This window comes from Chenopodium quinoa, unplaced genomic scaffold (genome assembly GCF_001683475.1).
Source record: "Chenopodium quinoa cultivar QQ74 unplaced genomic scaffold, ASM168347v1, whole genome shotgun sequence".
In the NCBI taxonomy this organism is placed as follows: domain Eukaryota; kingdom Viridiplantae; phylum Streptophyta; class Magnoliopsida; order Caryophyllales; family Amaranthaceae; genus Chenopodium; species Chenopodium quinoa.
This window is the reverse complement of record NW_018743021.1, coordinates 2,594,654-2,615,937: the sequence shown is the minus strand read 5'-3', so window position 1 is coordinate 2,615,937 and position 21,284 is coordinate 2,594,654. Positions and strand designations below refer to the sequence as shown.

The window sequence follows — 21,284 nt, the reverse complement described above, 5'->3', positions numbered from 1 at the left end:
GACATGTAGGGTGGTTGAAAATTCTAAGGTGGGGTGGTAATAAAACAACAAATTCAACTTCAATCGGAAACACTTATTAGTACCATTACAAGATTTCACAAAACCATCAGAATGATATTTTAGGACCAAATGATGATTTGATAGTACTGTCAGTACAAATTGAACCGAATTTTGTAAATACCCTTTTGATGAATGAATATTCCAATCTAACAATCTCTCCTAATTTTTTGGAAAAATAAATAAATTTGTAATAAACACTGCAACATCTTTAAAAGATCATCTATTGCAGCAGTTCTGATTTACCTTCATCCGAAAACAGAATCTGTGAGTCCAGGATGCAGGCTGAAGTGAAAAAAATTCCATCCTCAACAGGAATAAACTCGTACAGTAATTTAAAATCTCCTGATTCCAGAGTGAAGCCTTCCGTAACTTTAATTCTTTCTCTTGGCAGCTTTCCTGGCAGTTGTCTCACACTCTCTGTGGATGAGACAATTATTAGGTTTCCATGGTAAAGAAACTGAAACCACCTTCTGCAATCCAAGCAGACAGATCTTGGTACAATACAAAGCTCAACAATGCAATCTTCCAGTGACTCACTGGTAGAAGCATCCAATGTCATAGCATAGTTGGGTACTTGGCATCAAGAAATTCCCTGAGGGTGCGAGCAGCTTTCTGCCCGCCCATCAGATCGGCCAGCTTCTCAACTGGAAGAAGAGCCAGATCAGCTAAGCTACTACATCCATCCATTAAAGCCCTGTAATTAGAATCGGTGACACCAGGAAGACGTCTCAAGAACTCCACAGCAGATGTGTTATAGTTTTCAGCTCTGCCATGAAGAGAACAAAATGCAAGTATACCAATTAGTTTCTTTTAGCTGTCATTGTTTGATATTAGATACTAATGATTGATCATTTACATTATGACACCATACTTAATTAATTATCTGCAACAACCAATTTATCTTAACATTCCAAACTATACTTCATCAGGTCTTCTAGTTTGAAAATAATAATATGAAGTAATAGAGATGCATAAATATGTTTTTCTGAACATCACAAAGGCTTGTTGTAGCATTTTTTAAAAATAAAAATAAAAAATAACCCCGCTATATTAGGATAAAAATAGCACATTGAACAAAAAGTTCACCTCACATCATTCTCCACAATTCCTTCCTCTGAGGGCACACCAACTCTTGTTGCTTTGGCCTCATCAGGTTCATCTTGATTTGCTTTAAGAGAGGCAAATATTTCAGCCGTTGCATGCAAACTGCGAGACCACACAATGCGCAGGCGGGGAAAGTGCATAGCTAGCAATGTGAGCTTTGAGATTATACTATTAGGTGTAACATCATCCCCAATATCACTTGCTGACTGAGAATTCAACATAATCAATTTGTTAAAATTAGAAGTGACTGAACATTAGTTGATAAGTGTCTAATGATTTGGACCTGGGGTTTAAAAAAATGACTTAAGACTTTAATGTCTCCAATGATTTGGATCTGGGAAGTGAAATAATTGTGCTGAGCTCACTCTCCTTGATGAAATTATAGTACAAAAATACATTAATCCATTTCCCATGATTCCAAACCCAAGGTCCATGGATTGACGGAAAGAAGTACGAAGTATAATGTTTAGTAAAACATTTAATGTATCTAGTAGTAAGAGTGGTGCTTACCAGAAAAGAGAAGCTTTTGTCTTGCGAAAACTCAATCAACAGAACAGGTATTCTATAATATCGCACCATCATTTCAATTTGGTGATAGAGCCGTCCAGATGTAAAACTGCCGAACAGATCCTGGATACTCTTCCTTTCTACACATATCAAAGGGGAGAGGATGTAATCACCAACTTCCAAGGTCACTGGTATAATGCGCATACCCTTCTGGTGGAGGACATTTGGAAGGCTGCTCATGAACTCTCTCATGTCCACTATAACCTAAAATAATTAATATTTACAAAAAATATAAGTTCAAAAGGTCAGCTTATATGCATTAAGCTAAATTAGCATGCAATATAAAAATATTATATAGAATCTCATGCCTGCATTTCTTTATCAGTTTCTTTTCTTCCACCAGCTTTTCTGGTTATTGAATTTAGTGCCACGGATGATTGTGACTCACTGGGAAAATTTACGCCCAGAAGATGGTCATCCTGACAAACAGCAAACCAGAAAACATTAGAGTTACGGAATAAACATAACAGCAAACCTACTGAAATCATTTTCTTAATACAAATCAAATCTCAAATTAAATAGAAATAAAATATTATAACAAAAGTAGTAGCAATGAGCTTTCTAGCCACTAGTCGAAAATAAAATTAAGAGGCAAGCTAGGTCTGTTACTAGGATATACATGCTACAGATAAACAAGCTGAAAATATAAATGCAGTAAGGGAGAAGAAAACCCAGCTATTATCACTAATACATAGATATAAAAATAAGATTTTTAATTATAAAAAAATATAAAAAATAGAAAGAAGGAACATACCAAATTAACTGGAATCATCATCATTGATTTTTGCCTAATCAAAGACTCGAATGCCCCATTTTCACGACGTATACTTGCCTCAAATTTCTGTACCTCGGTTGAATCTTCATAAAATAAAAAGTAAACTTTCAACTTTTTGGAAGGGTTCTCAGCATTGTAGACCTCCACTTCCCGGACAAAGGTGATATCAGGATGGTAAGCAATGATTATAGATGGCTTCAAAATGTCAAGTATAGGCTGATCGCTTTCTAGGGCATGAAAATGTACAGGGGGTAGTGGCCTCCGGCTTGTAGTGATATCAACATCAATATCTTCAGTATGTCTCCTAAGGACACTGTTTCCAGCAAGTAGAGTTCTTTGCTCACCTTCATGAAGACCATCTTCAGCAATTGTATTATCACCAGTTCTTTCGCTTTCATTAACAGGACTAGCTACTTGAGATGTATCACTTGTTTTAGATTTGCTACGAGTCTTAATGTGCTTTTCTAGTGGTTTCTTGCTTTTCCCTATTCTTCTTCCTGGCTCATTTACCTCATTGCCAACATCATGCTGGCAAGTATCTTCAACAGCTGTTTCTTTCTTGGATAGATTTTTAATCGCTGATGCAGCAGCCAGTAGCGCATCATTTTCCTGCTTGTTTATGCTGCTAGGTTCTCCATCTTCTTTACCAATTCTTGAAACAACACCATCAAGTATTCCAAAACCTTTAGGCTCTTTAGCTTTCTTCTTAGCACCTTTTTGCCGTCCTTGATAACCTTTCAAATCTACTTTGCTCAATAAGTATTTCTCCCATTCTTCCCGCATGACCTGTTCAGTAAAGGATAGCAAAAACATAGTTTTTGTAAGCAGATATCAGTAACATAAACCAAAAAACTGAGAGTGCGCCATTCAGACAGCAATCTTTCCAAGAATCTGAAAATGAGTAGAAACATCTGTTTGACAACACAACTATGCTTCTGTAATACATAACAAACAGCTAGAGCCTAGAATATACAAGGACATGAAAGTTGACACTACCTTCTTTGGGCCATTTGTAATGCAATCCTCAAGCTGCATGCATGAGTGCTCATCCTTGCAAGCCACCAAAACAATTCCATTGCTATCATCGTCATTTTCACTCATAAATTCATCACTTAATGATGCTTGTTTCTTCCTCTCTGCTTCAATCTCCTCTAAAATGTCCTGGCAAAACATTGCTAGTCTTGTCAATAAAACAAGGACCGTACATCACAAATAGATGCAATTATAATTGTACATACATGAAACGATAATAAGAAGAGCAAATAATGAAGGGTACTACAAAAATAAGATACAAAACTCACTCACTCACACGTAACACCTTCCACTTTGGTGGTTCCTCTAGAATCTCTTGGAGAAAAACTCCTCCACCTGAAGCTGAAAGCAAATCATATTCTTTAGAAACAAAGATATGCATCAGAGATACAGGGGTAACAGCAATTCATCCAGCAATTAAATTGTGACTTCTCTTCTCGAATTTTTGGTTACAACATACATTTCATTCTCATCCAAGTTCAGTTTTAAAACCATAACACCAAAAAGTCTATATACAAAGCATTACTCACCTTCTTTATCAGTGCTACTCTCCTTTGATTTTCTCTTTTTTCCCGACACATTTGTTTTCTGCCCCGTTGGCTTACCTGCCTCTGACCTTGCAAAATGGTAAACACGCTTCTTTGCATACTCAAATATCTTATAACTTGATTCAGCAAAAATCCAGACCGACCTAAAACTCTCCGAAACCCTCAGTGAATCCAGATACTTCAAATACGTAACCGCATCATACCTACCAACAAAAAAGAGATATCTCATTCAACATAACATCAAACAATACAAGTTTCCCACCAACAAAATTAATATCACTGAACAATCTCAAGACAACCTAATTCTTTTCATTTTGGATTAAGTTAGTATGATCCAATATTTATATTAATTAAAAATCAGTACCTGACAAGATAATCCAACAACTTCCTCAAGGTCTTTAAATCCGAAACTAGCTGTTTAGTCTTCTTGCCTAATGTATGCCAAATTGGGTCTAATTGTCTCTTAATAATCTCATCAAAAGACTTAAACAATCCGTTCTCAACCGTTAAATCCTCAACATCAACCTTATTAGTCCTCCTCATTTCTTTCAAACAAGCATCCATAACCTCAATTATAGCCTTTTGAATCCCCTTCATCGCCGAATTCATAGGAACTCTAATATCCACCACCTCGGAGGGGCTCTTCTCGAGTTCCTGCGAAACATACACTTGAAACCTAGGCCACAAATGCAGCTTTCTAACAAACAAACACTTCATAATCCTCTCCGCTTTCGCAAACCCGGAAACCATAGCAAAAGGCTTATCAGAAAACGCCCTAATATACGCATTCTTATTCAATGATCTCATAATTCTAACGATAAACGCCTCGGTCGACGTCTCTGAGAGTGAATGTGCATTCAGAATCAAAATTCCAGCAATTTTCGAAGTGGGGATTCTAGACGTTAGAAGATCAACAATGAGAATACGAGAAGTAATGAAGTAAACACCCCCAGATGAGTAAAGTGCATTGCGCTGGTGAGCAGGAAGCTCAGAAGTGATTTCAACAGATCCGTCATTGAAATTAGGGTTAGGGTTTGAAATTAAGATTGATTTTCGTTGACAAGGATTAGCAGAAAGGATTAAGAGAGTACCTTGATCGGAAGAATGAAGAGAGAGAAGGGTTGCAATGAGTTTAGAGAGAGAAAGTCCAGAAGAAAGAACAACTAAGCCGCCATTTGGGTCTTCCAAGAGGTCGGAGATGATGTGTTCGTGAAATTGTACCATTTGTTCTTCTCAATTGTAAATTTTATCGTGAAATTAGGGTTCTCGCTGTTTATAATTGATGGTGTTTTCTCCAAATTATGCAGGAATTGAGAAATCTAGGGTTTAGCAGATTGAAAAAGGGGATTTTCTCTTTCTTCTGGGTTGAAGGAGGGAAGATGGCGGGAAGAAAGACGGCAAAAGTAGGTTAAATGGTAGTTTGTTGTTTCGATTAAAATGCGAGGGGTTTTTTTGGTGCCAAATACAGTTTAGAATAATCAACCCAGATTAGGTAAATGATGTGAAACTGATTTTAAGCCAAGACATATAAATTAGAAATTTAGTATGAATGTGCGGCACAACTCGGACATGACTCGAGATATCGAGCCATATTTTACAACATTGAAATCAATCTTATGGAAACGTTTAGTGTACTATGTTGCCCAACCGAGTTCACAAAGCCATATAGGCCATGTTTGGTCAATATGCCGCAAGCAGCAAGCATACAATCTGTTATCCGTATCTATCTATATAAGGGGCATAGTTAGGCTATTAGCACTTATTGTACTAAGATATGTTAGGAACACCTAGAAGGCTATAACTAGGAGACTAGGAGTACTCAATGCAGGCCTGCGGCCACTTTTTGCAGTTTTGCTTACTTGGAAATTCTCTATGAGGAAAACCAGGTTGATAACCGATATCAATAAAAATATGTTAATATCACCAATTTTTCTCTCTCCTCCCCTCACATGACCAAATTTTCTTTTTCTCTACTCCATTCCCATGGCCACTACTTCCTTCTCTCTCCTCCATTCCCATGCCCAAGGTCAATGACATTTGCGAATCTAAAGCGGCCGACTGAACCAGCCAAAAAAACGACACCCTAGTAGCAATTTATGAAAATTGGGGTCATACAAACCCTTTAGGGAAAGGGATTTGCTCATACTGGTGGTGTTGCGGCGGTCAAATGTTGGTGCTCGGTTGACTGGTGGTTCTGGAGAGTGTGCGGTGGTCGACTGGTGAAGACGTGCGATGGTTGGCTGGTGAATGTTGGTGCTTGGTCGACTGGTGGTGCTGAAGAGTGTTGCTAGAGATCCTCCTAGGCCTCCAATACTGGTTACTTACGCAAGGAAGAAGAAGCATGGCAAGGGGAGTGGAATCAACAATGCAAGGGCAGAAGAGTCTTTAGCTTTATAATTCTGTTAGGGAAAGTTTGTTATAGAGAGAGAAGAATCTTTAAGCTAGTGATTAGCTGGCTAAGTTTATTTAAGGGGGAATAATCTGTGGTAGGATTATGCTGAAAATATTATTAAGCTTTGCTTAGTTTTGGAGAGCTCCTTTCTTCTCAAATTGAAAGGTGTATTGCTGAGTTCTGCCATTCATCAATACAATCTATCTTCCTTCTTCCTCTAAATTCTTCTGTGAATACTCTGTTTACCTTGCAGGGAAGCTAATCTCTAGCAAAGTGGTATCAGAGCAATCACGCTCCTATCCTGTGTAAACAATGGCTCGCCTAACCCATGCTGAACGTCTGGATTTGCTGGAGCAGGAGATCGCCGGAGTGCCTAACCGTGTAGCTCAGGAGATCACTTCGTTTTTAGCAGCGTTTAAGACGGATATCTCGGCTCAGATCGCAGCTGGGCAGGAGAGGACTGAGGACTCATTCTGAGCCTCGCTCCTCAGCAGCAAATGGATCGCCATTTCAGTGGGACAACACTTTCGCGGGAGCGCAACCCCACCTGGCGTTTGGAGAAGGTGGCGATCATGGAGGGATATCGAACTGGAGGTTGCACAAACTTGATTTTCCTCTGTTTGACGGAACCAACCCAGATGGTTGGATTCTCCGGGCGGAGAGATTCTTTCACTTTTACCGTCTCACCGCTGAAGACCAGTTGGAGGCGGCGGTTGTCGCATTGGAGGGCGACGCCTTGCTCTGGTATCAGTGGGAACACTGGCGTCACCCTCTCATGTCTTGGGAAGCGTTGAAGAAAATCATTCTCAGGCGATTTCAAACCACCGCCACCGGCACGCTTCACGAGCAGTGGCTCGCCCACCAGCAGACCGGTACGGTGGCCGAATACAGGCGTCGCTTCATCGAACTCCTTGCTCCGATTGACGGTGTGCCAGAGGATATTGCTAAGGGTCAGTACATTAACGGGTTAAGGGATGATATTAAGGTGGAGGTTCGGATCCTTGACCCGGTTTCCTTGGATCAGGCCATGGACTTATCCATGAGAATCGAAGAGAAGTTGCTTTTAGGCCCAAGGCCCAAACCTTCTGGACACTTTCCCACCTGGAAAACTCCTTATCCATCAACCCGATCCGCCCCTACCACCCAAACACAAACCTCCCAGCCCTTAAACACAAACCCAACTCACTCAAATTCCACCACCACTAAACCAAACACAACCCGATTCAACCACAGACCTCCCGGAGAGATAAGGCGGCTGTCTTCGGTGCGACAGAAAATGGAACATCAACCACCAATGTCCGCGGCGAGGGTTGAGTGTTTTGTTGACCGTCGATGAGGGGGATGACTAGGATGCCGACGGTGAGTTTGATGCAGGGGATCTTTCGAACGTTGAAACACAGACCGCCTTGGAAGACGCTCCTGTTCAGCCGGTGGACGCCTCCCCTGGCGTTTCTCTCAGCTCTATAATGAGGTTGACTAGTCTGAGGACTATGCGCATGGCTGGTATGGTGATGGGCCAGACGGTGGTGGTGATGATAGATCCTGGTGCTACGCACAACTTCATCTCCACCGTAGCCGCTAAGAAGTTAGGAATTGCACCCTAGAACTCAAAAAGCTTTGTGGTTACGTTGGGTACTGGTGAGGCGGTGCAAGGGGAAGGCATTTGCAGGGTTGTATGGCTGGATGTACAGGGTATGACCATAATTGAAGACTTTCTCATCCTTCCTTTGGGCAGCTCTGATTTAATCCTTGGTCTCCGGTGGCTCGAAAAATTGGGAACCATAGCCACCAACTGGAAAACTCAGGTGATGAAATTCCAGTTGGGTGATAACTCGGTGACTCTCCAGGGGGGGTCAATCTCTTGGTCGCTCGGGGGTCTCTCTCAAGGCCATGATTAAATCACTGCAAAAAGAGAGACATGGTTTTCTGGTGGAGTTAAGCCACCTGGTGGGGCAATCTATGGGGGATTGCAGCTCGGTTGAGACTCCTCTGTTTTTACACCAGGTGCTCAGTGACTTCCAGAATGTTTTTGAAATGCCAGTGGGTCTTCCCCCACGGCGTTTAATCGAACATTCGATCATTTTGAAGGAGGGATCGGATTCGGTTAGTGTTCGGCCCTATAGGTACCCCCAAAGTCAGAAGGATGAGATTGAGCGGTTGGTTCAGGACATGCTAAAGGCAGGTATAATTCAGCCCTCCTCTAACCCCTATTCTAGCCCTGTGTTATTGGTGAAAAAACGTGATGGATCATGGCGTTTCTGTGTTGATTATAGAGCCTTAAACAAGTGCACTGTCCCTGATAAATTTCCCATTCCTATAATTGATGAACTGTTAGACGAATTGTATGGTGCTCGTGTTTTTTTGAAATCGGACCTTAAATCGGGATACCACCAGATTAGGGTTCGTGAGGAAGATGTGCTTAAAACCGCATTTCGGACACACGAAGGACATTACGAATTTCTGGTAATGCCCTTCGGTCTAACGAATGCGCCTGCCACTTTTCAGTCTTTGATGAACTCGGTTTTCAAACCGTTCCTTCGTAAGTTTGTGTTAGTTTTTTTTTATGATGTGTTGGTCTATAGCAAGTCACAGGACGAGCACATTAAACACTTGAAAGAGGTGTTACAGGTGCTGAAAACGCACCAATTGTATGCTAACTATAAAAAATGTGAGTTCGAGCAGGAACGTGTGGCATATCTTGGTCACATTATCTCAGGTTCGGGGGTGGAGGTGGATCAGTCTAAAATTCAGGCTATGTTGGACTGGCCTCAACCACGAAATTTGAAGGAACTACGTGGGTTCTTGGGGCTGACTGGTTATTATTGAAAGTTCATCCAAAATTACGCTCACATAGCTCATCCCTTGACTGAGCAGCTGAAAAAGGAAAGTTATGGATGGAATGATGCTGCCACTCAGGATTTTGTGACACTCAAGGATGCCATGACTAAGGCTCTTATTCTTGATTTGCCGGATTTTTCTCAGACCTTTATTCTTGAAACTGACGCGTGTGGTTAGGGGGTGGGCGCGGTGTTGCTTCAATATAGGCACCCCATTGCCTATTTCAGCAAATTGTTGGGATCTCGTGCTTGGAGCAAACCCATTTATGAAAAAGAATTGATGGCTATCGTGTTGGCGGTTGAAAGGTGGCGCCACTATTTGTTGGGGAGGCACTTTATAGTGCGCACCAATCAGAAAATTTTGAAGTTTCTGTTGGAGCAACGCGAGGTAGGGCAAGCCTACCAGAAATGGGTGGGGAAGCTCTTGGGTTATACGTTCGAAATCCAGTATAAGCCCAGCTCGAGCAACGTCGTGGCTGATGCCTTGTCTCGGGAATTGATTCCCACTGTCACATGTGCTACTATGGTCTCTTCTTGTGGGGTAGCGTGGGCTACTTTCCAGGAGCACATACTGAAGGACCCTCTGATTTGTAGGCTGACCAGCAGCATCAAGCAAGGAAATAAAGTTCCCAGGTGGTTTGCTCTGGACAATGATGTCCTTAAGTATAAAGGCCGGGTGGTAATTCCCAATAATTCTGCCCTCACTTCAGCCTTGCTCAAGGAGTATCATGATTCTCCTGTGGGTGGGCATTCGGGGGATTTTAAGACGTACCAACGGTTGTCAGCCGAATGGTACTGGATGGGTATGCGCAAGGATGTCACGCGTTATGTTCATCTGCCAGCAGAATAAAACATCACCAATCAGCCCCATGGGTCTTTTACAACCCCTCTTGGAGGACATTTCAATGGATTTCATTGAAGGCCTCCCGAAATTAGCAGGTTGGGACACGATTCTGGTAGTAGTTGACAGGCTTTCGAAGTATGGACATTTCATTCTCTTGAAACACCCGTTCACTGCTCCGATGGTGGCACAAGTGTTCGTTAAAGAAGTGGTGAGATTGCATGGGAGTCCTTCTACCATTGTTTCTGATCGTGATAAAGTGTTCTTGAGTATTTTTTGGAACGAACTTTTCAGGCTACAAGGGACATTTCTGACTCGTAGTAGGCTTATCACCCTCAGTCGGATGGGAAAACTGAGGTGCTTAATAAGGGCGTGGAATCTTACCTCCGTTGTTTTGTGAATGGGAAACCGAAATCTTGGTCTACATGGATCCTTTGGGCAGAATATTGCTACAATACTTCTCTTCATACGGCCACAAATTGCACTCCTTTTAAGGTGTTGTATGGTCGTGACCCATCCCACCTTCTTCGTTACTCTCAAGGCAATACTTCGGTTGCTTCGGTGGAGGATCAGCTTTTGGAACGTGATGCGGTGTTGGATGACTTACAGTTTTATCTTGTGAGGGCACAGGAATACATGCGCCATTATGAGAACAAAGGCAGGAGGGCAGGTCATTTTGAGGTGGGGGATTTGGTGTTTTTGAAGCTCCAACCATATCGCCAGCACTCTGTGGGTAGGAGATCAAATGAGAAGTTATCTCCGAGGTTTTATGGCCCGTATTATGTGGTCAAAAGAGTTGGGGAAGTGGCTTATCAGTTGTTGTTGCCTGAAGGGTCGAGGATTCACCCAGTTTTTCACTGTTCTCAATTAAAAAAATCAGTCGGCTATGGCCATGTTCCTTCTCCACTGCCAGCACAACTTACCTCGGACCTGGTGCTTGAAGTTCAGCCAGAATTTGTCCTTGGAATCAGGAACAACCAGTAGGGAAATCTTACTTTGGTAGAGGTACTCATTAAGTGGCAGCATCTCTCTGATTCTAAGGCCACTTGGGAGCCCTTTGATGACATGGATGCTAGGTTTCCAGACTTCCACCTTGAGGACAAGGTGAACCTTGTTGGGGGGGGGGGGGGGTATTGCTAGAGATCCTCCTAGGCCTCCAATACTGGTTACTTACACAAGGAAGAAGAAGCATGGCAAGGGGAGTGGAATCAGCAATGCAAGGGCAGAAGAGTCTTTAGCTTTATAATTCTGTTAGGGAAAGTTTGTTATAGAGAGAGAAGAATCTTTAAGCTAGTGATTAGCTGGCTAAGTTTATTTAAGGGGGAATAATCTGTGGTAGGATTATGCTGAAAATATTATTAAGCTTTGCTTAGTTTTGGAGAGCTCCTTTCTTCTCAAATTGAAAGGTGTATTGCTGAGTTCTGCCATTCATCAATACAATCTATCTTCCTTCTTCCTCTTAATTCTTCTGTGAATACTCTGTTTACCTTGCAGGGAAGCTAATCTCTAGCAAGTGTGTGGTGGTCGACTGGTGAAACCGTGCGATGGTCGACTAGGATCGAAAGCTGAAGGTAAAGGCCGTGTGGTGGTCGGCTGGGGTCGATTGGTGAAGGTGAAGGTAAAGGTTGTGCGGTGGTCAGCTAGTGAAGCTAAAGGTGCTATTGCAGGTGGTACTAGAGGTTGCACGGTTGTGATAGAGGGGAGAGAAAGGGTGTGTGGTTGCTAAAATTACAAAATTATCCTTGGTGTAGTATTTAAATTTACAAAATTAGCCTTGATATTAACAAGTTTTGTTGATATCTAATATCAACTTGTATCTTCTCATTCTCCATTGAAGTAAATGATAGAAAAAGCACTAGGGTTTACCTAATTTACATCTAAGTACACTCGAAGATAACTAAGAATTTGTATTGTGTAGGACAAATGAAGCCACTTGAAAATTAACTCTAAAATTCCAAGAAAGAACTTCCTCATAAAGAGATCTTATATAGTGGCAACTCAAAACAAATGAGACAAGCCAACATTTCTTGTCCCAATCAGAGAAAAAGAAAAAAAAAAACTACAAATAAATCAATCGTTGGTGTACAAGTAAACAGACTGAATAGACTGCCAGTAAAACTATTTGTTGGAGGTAATCACAGAGAAGGCAGAATAGACATAAAAATTGAAGAACTCTGGTAAAGTCTATAGCTTATGTGAAATATCTTCATGATTTGATATAATTCTCTGAACCAAGATTGGAATAGGGTCTTCTAGGACAGAAACGTTAACATTATTCCATACATCAGGCTTCGTTGGGAGCTGAGCAATTTTCTCAGCAATTTCCATATCCTCTGGAAGAACAGAGCCAAAAACTGTATAAGAATTTTTCCATTCTACATGGTTGGCCAAGCTTATGAAGAACTCGGGACCAGAACCAACCCATGCAACTGCACCTCTTCTGACAGTTCGACATACTTCAGTAGGGATTGTCTGGAAAGGCATGCCTGCAGCTTCAAGTGTTCCTTGAATCAGGGCATATGGAGGGCCAAAAGACGCCTGAAATACCACTTGAGCTACTAAGTAACAGATCAATATGGAGTAGTTGACTAATACAAAGCATATCTCGTAGTGTCAAGTGACAAGAAGACATTCAAAGAACCCAATATTCATCAAAAAGAATATACATAGTATAACTCACATCTTTAATATGGTTGCCCTTTAGATCCCAAGACTCCCCTCGCCCTTCTGCTCGGTAAAATTGGCAGCCAGCACAATGGCGAAGTGTCAGTAACTCAAGAATGTACTGCACTGAATATGGAGCAGAATCAGGGTATAGCTGCACCAAACCCGAGTATTGTAAGAAATACAGTACAACCCAGTAATACACAAATGGGACAGAGAGGATTGAGGAATCATAAACACACCATGAAAATTATTATTTACGAAAGATTAAGACGTAATAATGACAAGTAAAACTAGAAATATGGCTGCTGCACACTTGCCACACAAACCACATGCAAAACTTTTGGCAAATTGCAAATTATGCTTGAGCAATCAAATACCAGGGAAGCCATTGTATTTGTATAGTATCGTAGTAGAGACATCAACCGGAGGGAGGTTAACTAAATATGCTCCTAAGTTTGTCAAATTTAAGTATGGTCTTTCTGAGAACTTGACGGTAAACAATTACAGATGAAGTTAAAAGTGCTTACTTTTATATGAAGGGTACCATGCTCAGTTTCCAGACCAATAATTCCCTGCAGAAAAGATAATAACCTAGCATGAAAATCAATAAGGAGATTAAACAAAGAAACAGGAGCACAAAAGTACAGCAGAATCACATCAAGGGAAAGACTAAGAAAAACTTTTGCTAGTTATACTTCTAGGACAGCTCCAAGAGTAAATCATGGCAACATTTGACAAATACATAATGCTGGCCACCATAGACTATATTCAGTTATTTTACTATATTTGTAAATTGCAGCTTATCCAAGTGTCAGATATGGTATCACATATGTTTATCATTAACATCAACACTACCCCATAGCTTCTAAAGAGCCTCTTACCAATCCAAGCTCAAAGGGGAGTACAGTATGTAGTATGTTGTCATGGACTGGTTCATTAGCCGAGGTCAAGGTCAAGCCGGTCAAACACCTCTATTGGTGTACTCAAGGAGGAGCAAGAAAGGGAAGGAAGTCAACAACATCCAAGGCATGGCAGCAGCAATTAAGCATGGGGAAGCATTTCCTCACTAGTTGACAAAGCTAATTAAGAGGAAGGAAGGGAAAGAAGGCAATCAACTTTAGCTTGGTTCATTTATGGTTTTTCTATATTAGTAATGTATCACATGTAATCTCCCTAAGGTCTATTGTGACCACTAGTAATCTTAGTATAAGTGTTGTAATGGTAGTAGGAGAAAGGTATCCAGAAAATTGCTAAGAACCCATTGAGACTTGCAACCTCAAGTTGCTAGAGAGATTTGCAACCTAAAGTTGCTATTGTATCCCCTGTTACTTGAATCATTCAGTCAAAGAAGTCTTCCTTCCATAATTAATGTTTTACAATTATCTTTGAACATCTAGTCTATTACATATGTACATTAATAAAGCTGCATAGAGGCTTTTTTCATAAGACCATTGAATTAAAACAAAACCACCTCACATTAAAAATAAAGCACAAAACATATATGAACCATATGGTAACAAATTTTGATTTAAATTCAAAGCCAAAAATTAAGGAACCAATAGAGATCATCACAATAATGAGGAAAACAAGCCAGGAAGAACCAGCAGCTGCTATTGGAGTGTCTTACAGTTGATTTTAGGAAGTTCAAAATTTTGAAAGTGAAGTGCTCAGATTTCAGTGAAATCTTTGCATATAATCAGTACAGATTGCAAGACAGTCTGTACAAAAGAAATATACATCATGCTCACATAGGAGGACAATCATTACTTTCGCAGTGCAGTGTAATGGATCCAAAGTCGGAGCCTCCACTTTTGGTGTACACTAGAGAAGGAGGAAGGGCAACAGGGGCAGAAGTGCAGGCCAAGCATACCAAGCCTCCAACAGAAACAAGGGGACACAGCCGCAAGAGCTAGAAGACAAATGCAATTAAGAATTAACATTCCACTATGGAGGGGCAATATGAAATTAGTATCCTGATTCTCTGATCTCTCTTTTGGAATAGGGGCAATACATTAATTGCTAGGTATCCTTGTAACCTTGAGTATATATAGCTAGTAAGAAGGCAGTAGTAGTTTGGCATGTGATTTTTGAATGATGTTATTGAGAGACTTGTAACCTCAAGCTGCTAAGGTGAGACTGATAGCCTAACGTTATCAACTTTGTCAATAACTGCCATTTTTCATCAATCAAATACTCAAGCTTTCCCACAAATTCTCTTTGATCCTTTTATAATCTTCCGAAAATCCTAGTATATTACATGCAGACACTCACTAAAGATATCATTTTTTATATTCACATAAACATAACATGCATTCTATGGCATATTGATGTATGGAAACTAAGGGATTGCAACACTCAAGAAGAGAAATTTACGTCAACCAAGATTACACTAGAAAATTAAAGATCTCATATTTAAACATAAATCCCAGAGGAAACATTTTAGTTGACAACAACACTATGAAATTTTATACAAAACAGAAAATTGAACAGTTCACAAGTTGTAGAGGAAGTAAACATTCAAGCATAAAGTCATATGAAGTACTACAAAAGAAGAAAACATAGGCAACTAGAGTGACAGCATAAGATATATAGAGCTCATTACACACAACAGCAGAATGGAAAACATTAATTTTGAGTTATTAATCAAGTAGTAGGATGTTTTATATATAGTCTCAAAGCATTTTTACTATGTAATAGAAAAGATTGCACACCTCATATGGAAAGGTGAGAAAGAGTGTATGTCCAGCATATTATGTACCTCTCCTTTGCCAAATATAAGCCCAGAAGTCCACATAACTTTGCTTCCCGCATCTTGACGCTGTGGTACCAAAGTATCCTTCTGCTTCTTCAACCAACACTGCAATACCAGAAGAAGTTAATACAATTTTCTGGAGATTGATAATCATTGCTTTCAATACAGCCTAAAAAGGTCGAATCTTCAAATACTGACAGCATATTCGGTAGGCAGCAGTAAATGTCAGTAAATTTGTGTGAAACTTTGCAAGGAAGACTCTAACCTGAGATAATTTCCATACTAATGACTAAGGCAATTCTATTTCTCAAGTATGTGTTTGTCTCCATCAATTCTCATCAGCACTCAATCCTACCTCTAAAAATGATTAGCAAAAGGTAATGGAAACACGAAATTCCGAGTGGAATTGCTTTACCACAAACGAAGTACATAGAAGTCAGATTATACCTTGCATTTTTATACCCAATCTCGTGATAGAGTACCACTATTTATTACCATCTACCAAACCAATATTTCATCTGCATGGCATCCCAACATGTACTAAGCATTACATATTACTTGACTATAAGAAGTTGACAGAAGCATAGAACATCATTCCTAACACTAACACCCTTTAAGAGCAAAATTGAGCTCAGATAAATCAATATTCCTAGTTTCCTACTCCAAATTCAGTAATTGCAATCACTATCATCACATTTAATAAAAAGCAACACACTTTACTAAACCCAACTACTCAAATCTATAACAATAATAAAATCCAATCAAAACAATCATAGAAAATTACCCAAATCAAGAAACAATCAAAATCAACAAACCCATTTCATCAATTCAACAAAAACCAAGAATAAGATCAAGCTAACCTCACCAAATTGCAGCCCACAAGCATTACGATCACCGCAAAACACCCAACTATCACACAAACAAGGTCCATCTTTACCACTACACATAGCCTTACATGATTTACAACACTCTTCTTCAGAATAATACTTATGTTCTGTCCCCCACTTCACGGCCGTGCCCCAAAGCTCCAATTTAGGGATTCCTCGGCAACACCCACCTCCATTTTCTCTCTCCAAACTCACTCCATCACTCTCATGACTGACATCAATTGACAATCCATCATAATTTGAGATTGGATTACTAGGTTTAAGCACAGTTGATATAACAAAATAAGCTAAAGTGCAAGCCAAAAAACCCAGCAACAGAAGACCCATTGAGGTCCAATGACCCACATTTGAGTAGATTGAACGACGACCCATTTGAGATTTTCGGGTCAATTGAAAAACCCAGAAATTAATTTGGGTTTTGTGTTCTAGATTTTTGTTGCAAAAAAGTTAAGTTGATCTGGTATGATTTACGCCAAAAACAGGGGATACCCTCTATCTCAATGGATTCTGCATTAAATTGGGAATTAAATGGGCATTTAAATTTCTTGGGAATCTCTATTGCCGGATTTCAGGCGATTTAAAGGAAAGAAAATTGAAAATTGAGGTAGGTTGTTTTGAATGCTGAAGGTAGAAGATCAATGCTTTAATTGCCTCATTTCTCAGTCACTTCTTCACTGAATTTGGGGTTGTTGTTACGAATTAGGACGTTAGCTAATCGTTGTTCACATTGTGGGAAGCAAGAGAGGTGCCAAATGTCCAAAGGCCCAAATTCTGTTAATTGTTTCCCCCAAAAAAAAAAGAAAAAAAAAAAATAAGAATTTGTTCGCCATAACAAAAAAATACGTATTCATTATCGATTTTAAGTTACTACCGAGTACGGAGTATTATTTATGGAGTCACTCTATTTGAAGTTGATCAAAACTTGTGCAAAATACGGAGAATTAATCATGATAGGTTGTTAGCCATGAAAACCAGTTTTTATGGTTTCCAAATTCATAAGTGAAAAATAAAATTGCTCAACAATACATGTATAGAACAAAATACTGACTTTTATACTTTGTATTCAATCGACAATTGATGAAAATTGACATACCACAATGTCGTATTGTTTAAAGGAACTCATTTACATACTGTACCAGCTTCAACCATAGCTTTTTTTTAGTAACGTATTAAAGCACATTCTATTTAAAATATGTTGTAAATTAGATATTGATTAATTTAAAGTTTAAAAATATCAACTTTTAATTTTTTTTATTTTTTATTTTACTAATACTCCATTAAATATTTAAAGTAAAAAATATACCATTGTATTGGCATATATGTGTGCAAGCAAGCACTGGCGGATCCACATAGTAACCCGGGAGGGCAAGTGCTACCCCCGAAAAAAAAAATAACTGTTTAAGAAAAGACTTCTGTTAAATAGCATATAAAGATTAAACAATGCTAGATTGAGAACATAACTAAAGGTGCTTCAGTGGTAACTATGCAAGTGGTTAAAACTTCCTAGTTTAGTTGGAGTCTAAGGTTCGAATCTCCTCCCCCTCAAACCCAAAATGTTTATTTCAGATTTCCCTCAGTGTGAGGTTGGATACACTACTTTAATTTGAAAGTATATGTTACTACTTACTATGATGTCACTGCTATAATTTAAGGACAAAATAAAGGATGTAATTAAGGTGTTCACACCCTAATATGGTATTTGTTCAGATTTCAATTTAATTCTAAATTGATTTTTTTTAGCCTAATGTAATTTTTTAATTCAGTCAACTAATCAAATTTGAATATGTTTGACTACTCCGTGTATTTCAAAATAAGTATCCTATTGTAAAAGAAAAAACATTAAAAAAAATGAATTATTCTTAACGAAATACGTATTAATGAGTAGGCTCACTGTGTACGTCACATATTGTACTACAAGTCTATAGTACATCCTTCTCTATATATACATACTTGTTTCGAAAGAGACTTACCATTTACTTCTTACAAAATATACCTTTTTTTTGGACAACACTCCCAAAGTCCCAAAAATGTATAACGCTCTCTCTTTTACACTTTTGGTCTCCCTTCTCGTAATCTTCTCAGAGCACATAACCGGTAAGTTTAATCAAGTTATGATGTTTTCTCTTGACCTAAGGAAATAATTCGTATAAATTTATACACCTAAAGTCATACGTAATTTTAAGTCGTAATCTTGTGTTATTATTATATTATTGGGTGCGATTAATCATTTAATCAGTACGTACGTGTTCATCGTATAATCTTATGTTTCCTTTGCTAGTAAATGGAATCTCTTCGAACAACAGTTGTACTTACTGTGTTTCTAATCCAAAGGCCTCAAACGAATTGATACAATCAAAGCTAGACTTTTGTTGTGGACAAATTCCAGATTCTTGTGAAAAAATACAACCAGGAGCTGAGTGTTATGTAGAAAATGATCGCAAGAAAACTGCTTCTTATGTTTTCAACGATTGGTTTCTTGGGGGTGCTGAATGTGATTTTGATGGCGCTGAAATTCGGGTTACTGATGATCCAAGTAAGATTTTTTTTTCCTGTGCAACCCTTAAACATTACGGAGTAGTAAATTTAAAATATTAATGGCAAAAAACACGCGTATACTGGTGTATTTATTTTTTTAAAAATCTTTATTTCTGTAGCATTAATACATTAATGAGTACATGTTTTTAGAAACAATAAGCATTAATTACACTCATCTATATGTATTTTTGTTATAAATACAGAGTATTTAAATTTTATACGGAGTACATTTTAAAAAGTGTATTTAATGCTCATACGACATATAATATTGCCTTTTCCTTTTTTTTAAGTATAAACATAAATTTCGTGTCAAAAAAAAATTACAAAACAAAAATTTGAATTGGAATTAGTCGATCACATGTATATTGTTCTAAAAAATTCAATGTCAAGTAACATGCGTAGCTGATAAAAATTTAAATTGCATGTAAAAAAAAGTTTTGGAATGAAGAAATATACCAAAATGAAGGAGTATTTTGTTTTTTAAAAAAAGAGTATTTCATTATTAGATCCTTACAAATTAAATTTGTCATGCATGTTACTCGTACACCAGAGGTGTTGAAAGCTAAATTTAATAGAGTATGAATGTTTAAAATGTTATGTATATATTTTGTCATTGATTATAGTTAGACATAATTCAAAAAATTTTGAATTAGTTAAATCTTTTGTAATATTTATGCTTTGATCATTTTTCTCTCATAAAGAGATTTCAAATGTAAAGATTAAAAATGGCAGATGGAATAAACGATTTACGAGTACTAAAATAAATGGAAGCAATGAGTCAATAATCTGTTTTCATTGCACGCATGCAAACTGAATATGGCGCAAAAAAAAAATTAAAAAAAAATGAAAGACACATATATAGAATTTTTTTAAAAAATATTTATCAAAGCTTATATTATTATTATTATTTTGAGAAATAACTAACTTACATTTGAATTGCTTGTGATTAGGTTTTGGGGATTGCAAGTTCAAGTGTAGGTGAAATAATGCGCACAAAATGATGCAGATTTGGAAAGACGCGCAAGTTTTTCCTTATAGCAGTTCTCTATAGATGTATTGTACTATTTACTAGAAATCAAATTAAAGAGAACACCGCTAAAATTTCAATAATGAGGTTTTGATTGTGCTCTTAATTAATATATACATCCATATATATGGATGGTTGAAGACCAACTCAACTAAAAACGTATATATATATGGATGTTTGAAATCCAAAATTGGTTTAAAACTTTAAACACTCTGTCACATTGCCTAACACACAAACCCCTAAAAAAAAAAAAAAAAAAAAAAAAAAAAAAAAAAAAAAAAAAAAAAACTCACACAAACAAGGACAATTTTACCACAAAACATATATATAGGCATCGTGAGTTATGATAAAATAAGGGCTTATTTGGCATTATATTTTTATTTCACTTTTCTATTTTATTATTATTTTTTTTAAAAAAAAAAACTAAGGAAAATGTGTGTTCCACTTTTATGTGGCTGACTTTCAAAATTATCATGATTTTAATAAATTTGACCAATTTTAGATTCATTATTGATATACTCATATATTATATGATTTTGATAAACAAAAAACCAAGAAACTAAAAACACAATAATACCAAACGAACCCTAAATAATTGTCATTAATGTGATCACACTATCGCGCTCTAAATATTGTGCAAAGGCGTACAAAATACAAAGTAATTATTAGAAAATTGAGGGGGTTGTAATTTTAAGTGTAAACTTTTAAAATCATATTAGTCACTAATAATATATACTTGTATATTTTTTTTCTAATAATAATTTTTATAAAACAAAAGCTAACAAACGCCCTAGGGGTGTTGGACAGATAAGATAACTAAAAGTAGAAATATTGAATCAATTAAATTAAACATTAATTTCACCTATTGACGCGTAAATTTGGCACGCATTCCTAAATTAATACTTCATCCGTTCCTGAAAAATTCGACTAACTTTGTAATTGTGCGATCTCAAATGAACATCTTTGACCATGAATATTTCAGCTACGTATAAGTGGGAAAGAAATTGAATTTGAAAATTTTATAATAAGGGGAATATAATAAGATTCCTCGTACTAATTTATATTTAGTGCAATACAAATGAATAACATACAGGGAAGTGAGTATTAATTGTATATCCTATGGTAAAGATCTTATTTGTTGGGACATAAAAGCACGTAACAATGTAAGATGCATAAAAGACTATTACTTTTGAAAAGATAGACTACTCTAAAATTGTGAATGAATTTAGTGTATAGATTTTTTTTTTTTTTTTTGGGAGG

At 37.9% G+C, this 21,284-nt stretch overlaps 2 protein-coding genes across 3 annotated transcripts; both read right to left on the bottom strand.

Annotated features, from left to right (window-relative positions):
* Positions 1-5,541, bottom strand: LOC110730289 (DNA repair endonuclease UVH1-like). The gene is made up of 9 exons (XM_021910079.1): positions 4,451-5,541; positions 4,069-4,289; positions 3,816-3,880; positions 3,503-3,667; positions 2,486-3,292; positions 2,040-2,150; positions 1,675-1,935; positions 1,147-1,370; positions 1-826 (listed from the first exon to the last, which is right to left on the bottom strand). Exons 1-9 carry the CDS (start codon positions 5,308-5,310, stop codon positions 616-618), a joined length of 2,925 nt encoding a protein of 974 aa, XP_021765771.1. The 5' UTR covers positions 5,311-5,541; the 3' UTR covers positions 1-615.
* Positions 5,542-12,108: 6,567 nt separating this feature from the next.
* On the bottom strand, positions 12,109-17,368 carry LOC110730288. 2 transcript variants are annotated; one of them, XM_021910077.1, is made up of 5 exons: positions 16,436-17,368; positions 15,535-15,680; positions 13,351-13,414; positions 12,837-12,974; positions 12,109-12,694 (listed from the first exon to the last, which is right to left on the bottom strand). In XM_021910077.1, exons 1-5 carry the CDS (start codon positions 16,832-16,834, stop codon positions 12,341-12,343), a joined length of 1,101 nt encoding a protein of 366 aa, XP_021765769.1. In that variant the 5' UTR covers positions 16,835-17,368; the 3' UTR covers positions 12,109-12,340. The 2 variants fall into 2 exon arrangements, with proteins under 2 accessions (XP_021765769.1, XP_021765770.1); XM_021910078.1 differs by having other exon boundaries at positions 13,351-13,395; positions 15,582-15,680; positions 16,436-17,367.
* Between the last annotated feature and the right edge of the window lie 3,916 nt (positions 17,369-21,284).

Coding starts and splice junctions, on each gene's coding strand:
- LOC110730288 (XM_021910077.1), bottom strand. CDS start 16,834: ATGGGTCGTCGTTCAATCTACTCAAATGTGGGTCATTGGACCTCAATG. Junction 15,681..16,435: donor GTGGGCTGCAATTTGGTGAG/GTTAGCTTGATC, acceptor CTGGTATTGCAG/TGTTGGTTGAAGAAGCAGAA. Junction 12,975..13,350: donor ATGGTACCCTTCATATAAAA/GTAAGCACTTTT, acceptor GGTTTGGTGCAG/CTATACCCTGATTCTGCTCC.
- LOC110730289 (XM_021910079.1), bottom strand. CDS start 5,310: ATGGTACAATTTCACGAACACATCATCTCCGACCTCTTGGAAGACCCA. Junction 3,668..3,815: donor CAAAGTGGAAGGTGTTACGT/GTGAGTGAGTGA, acceptor ATGTTTTGCCAG/GACATTTTAGAGGAGATTGA. Junction 1,371..1,674: donor ACAAAAGCTTCTCTTTTCTG/GTAAGCACCACT, acceptor TTGAATTCTCAG/TCAGCAAGTGATATTGGGGA.